We start from the raw sequence: 3416 nt of genomic DNA, 5'->3' as shown, positions 1-3416 counted from the left end.
ATATATATATATAGAGAGAGAGAGAGAGAGAGAGAGAGAGAGCGCTAATATAAGTAATAAATAAGGTAATATATTATTCTAGTTATTATATTTATTTTATTGGCATATATAACAGTTGTCTGTATAAATTCTAAAACACTATGACAAGGTAATGTTTAATTTATTATATTATATATATTTATTTATTACATTTTATATTATCATCTCACACATGGATCAGCATTTTCTATAATGTCTAAATTCTAAATCAAAATACATATCTGATATGACTTAATATATAATTATCATCAAACAAACAATATAATTCATATTCTCAAGGATTAAAGTTAATAAAAATGATTGCACAACCATCAATTAGGTGGCGATATGCACTAAGCATGTAAACGACCATTGAACAAAAGAAGAAGAAAGAAACAGCATGGCGTTTCCATAGTGACTCGTCGATTCATTGCTCTGTTGAGAATGTCTTGAGTCTGAACCAGGAACATACTCTGAGTTGAATGAACTTACTCCCGGACGCGTTTTTGGAACCACATACCTCGAGTAAGCAAGGTTTGGGGTTAATCAACCGAAAGTTCAGGTAAGTTAACCTTAACAGTGCTTTCTGGAATACACCCCTGATCCCAAACTTCTTTACCTGCATGTGTGTGACTGAAATTATAGCATGAGATAAATAAAAGATCTACCTGAACTTCTCCAGCTGGCTCTCCAGACTCTGGACTTGTTCTCGGAGCAGGTCAGCTTGTCGAGCCTGGTCTTGTAAGGTCCTCACACCCTCCAGCCCTGCGGCCAGAGACTCTCTGACCTCTTCTGTCCTCTTCTTAATCCGTGTGTTTTCCGTCCAGACGCTGTCCAGCATCTCCTGCATCCTGCTAATCTCTCCATAAGCCGCCATCAGCTCTTCCTCTAACCTCTGGTTAAAGCGCATGGCTTCCTCCAGCTGTCCATCGCGAGAAGCACGGATCAGTTCCAGCTCTCGTAGGAGGTCTTTAGTGCTTCTTCTGGAGTCCCATTCCATGTGTTTGGATTGTTGTGTTTTTGTTTTGCAGTCCTGTTTTTCAGAGGTTCCTCCAGCAGTATGTTGGGACGGCACGTCTTTTCGGCATAAGGCCACCTCCAGTGCCAAACACCGTGCGTCGCTACTCTGGAGGGCAGAACGCAAGTCCTCCACCAGCTCCCTCAGACTGGCGTTCTCCAGCTCCAGCTGGTCCTGCCATCTCCTCTGAGGGATAATATCCACTGCAATACAGTAAAAATAGGGTCTTCAGTAATGACTAAACACAACAAAAAACACAGCTTTTTGCTTTCAAAATGATTCATAGATATTATAAATTATTTATTAATCAACTATTTTAACAATTGTGTAATATAAATTAAGACATACATGTTAAATATTATATAATTATTATAATACAATTATTTATTTATACATCATTTTGTATTTGTTTAATAAATATACGTATTTGTTTTATTTTTTATTATAATGTAATACAATATAATTCAAATATTATGTTCTTAAATGTGTAAAGTCATAATTAATATAATTAAAATAAATTTTTTATTATGAAGATAATGATGATTGTTCTTTAACGTTAACTTACTACTTTTTTAGTTTTAAAAAAAGTTGAGTGAAATATGATCAGTAAATAAATCAGTGAAGTTTATTTGGATTATTATCAATTAGAAGCTGTTTATGCAATATGCATTTGTTTTATGGCACAGACACTCCTAAATCTCCCTTAAATAAATCTTCATTATTCATCATTAAAGGCTAAAAACGTCCCCTAAGGCTTGAGTTTTTGGATGGAAAAACACAGCTGTTAAATTAGTCCACCTGTCCTGACAGCTCAGGTGTGGGTGTGTGTGTGTGTGTGTGTGTGTGTGTGTGTTTTCTTAATCTCTTCCTTCAGGGATTGTGGTTCCACCCTTTGGGTTGACAGAGGAGGTGTGTGTGTATGTGTGTGTGGTGTTTTCCAGGGCACGTGAAAGCTTTCAGATCTGTCCAATCACTGCTCACTTCAGGCTGAGGATTTTTGAACTTCGACCAAGAGAGTGATCTTCTCTGGAGCTTGAAGACACTTAATACAGGAAGTGTGGACTCTTGTAAATGGCAGCTTTTATCTAAGTTTACAGATCAATTTGAGGAGTTTTCAAGCATGACTCACTGACTTACAAGAGACTAAAATGAAGCAGGTAACACCCATGCAGATAGCCTATAAGTTATGTTAAAGCCTTAAAAACATAAATATAAAAATCCATAGATGGCATAAAATTAGGAATTTTTTTGATCCCAAACGAGTAAAAAAATATTTTATACACATCAAGGACAAGTAACACTAATAAACAAAAGGAAAATATATTTTAAAAAGAATACTCTATATAATGTTATAATTTGATATGCATAAATGAACGTTTATTTACAATTTAACTATATTTTATTTACATGTATATAATAAATACAATGCCGTTTCCACCACATCTCAAGTTTTTTTGTGTTCTGTGACATTTCATCTTTTAAACATTTTTAATGAAATGGCCATATATATATATATATACATACATATATGTATGTATGTGTGTGTGTGTGTGGCTCCTACCTGCGTTTCTTTTGGGTTCCACAGCAGAGCTCTGCAAATGATCCGGATTCTGAGAGGGTCCGGATCTCCTCACTGACCTCCTCCGGTTCTGTTGGTCGGCAGACAGATCAAAGCTGACGCACTTTCTCCTCCGGACGCGGGGACACCGGAGCCTGATCTCCCGCTCGATGTGCTCGGTCTCCTCGCTGATCGGAAGTCGAACTCCCGTCTGTCCTTCCTGCGCTTTTAGCGAGAAAAACCCACAAAGCCGTGCGTGGAAGTCTTTAAAGTTCAGCACAAGAGGAAGTCCATCGCAAATATCCCGGTGCTCTGAGGTGCCGTTCTCGGTCTCTGCGCTCGCGGGGATCCCCAAAATCAAACACAGACTCCTAAAGTCCTCATTCGAGACGAGGTCATCACCGTGGTAAAAGGCGAGGTGATGAAACACCTCCTGGAGATACTGGTCCACACCGATGGCCAAAACCACGATCTCGTTTTCCACGCAGGGATCTGGGCTGAAGTGGTGCGTTAGCGCGCATCTGAGCCACTCAATTTTACGCGCCGCACGGATCCGCGAAACCTGCATGACTGCGGAGACATCCACAAAACACCCGGGTTTCTACATGCCCACCTCCTTCAGACAACTTACATCATTGTGCATTCACAACATGTACTGCAAATTATTGGAAACTTACCAGATAGGAGTATAAAAAGTAACACTTTACATTACAGTGCCAATTTTGTATAGCCTATAACATTTAGCCTAATGATTAACTTGATTCAAAATGCATTGTTGACTTTAAATCCTTTTCTTAATCTCTTCCTTCAGGGATTGTGGTT

At 38.5% G+C, this 3416-nt stretch overlaps 1 protein-coding gene across 4 annotated transcripts in view; it reads right to left on the bottom strand.

Moving 5' to 3' along the window:
- Nucleotides 1–3400, bottom strand: part of LOC107582165 (EF-hand and coiled-coil domain-containing protein 1-like) — a 15720-nt gene extending 12320 nt beyond the window's left edge. For all 4 annotated transcript variants that reach the window (XM_016267902.1, XM_016267895.1, XM_016267911.1 and 1 more), the window contains exons 1-3: nt 3272–3400; nt 2598–3164; nt 687–1239 (exon numbers count right to left, since the gene is read on the bottom strand). In XM_016267902.1, the coding sequence (XP_016123388.1) occupies nt 687–1239; nt 2598–3162 (1118 nt within the window). In that variant the 5' untranslated portion in view covers nt 3163–3164; nt 3272–3400. The remainder of the gene's footprint in view (nt 1–686; nt 1240–2597; nt 3165–3271) is intronic.
- Between the last annotated feature and the right edge of the window lie 16 nt (nt 3401–3416).

The sequence above is a fragment of the Sinocyclocheilus grahami genome, unplaced genomic scaffold, assembly GCF_001515645.1.
Source record: "Sinocyclocheilus grahami isolate Dianchi unplaced genomic scaffold, SAMN03320097.WGS_v1.1 scaffold3.1, whole genome shotgun sequence".
In the NCBI taxonomy this organism is placed as follows: domain Eukaryota; kingdom Metazoa; phylum Chordata; class Actinopteri; order Cypriniformes; family Cyprinidae; genus Sinocyclocheilus; species Sinocyclocheilus grahami.
Note: the sequence above shows the minus strand (reverse complement) of the source record. Positions and strands in the feature narration are given on the sequence as shown.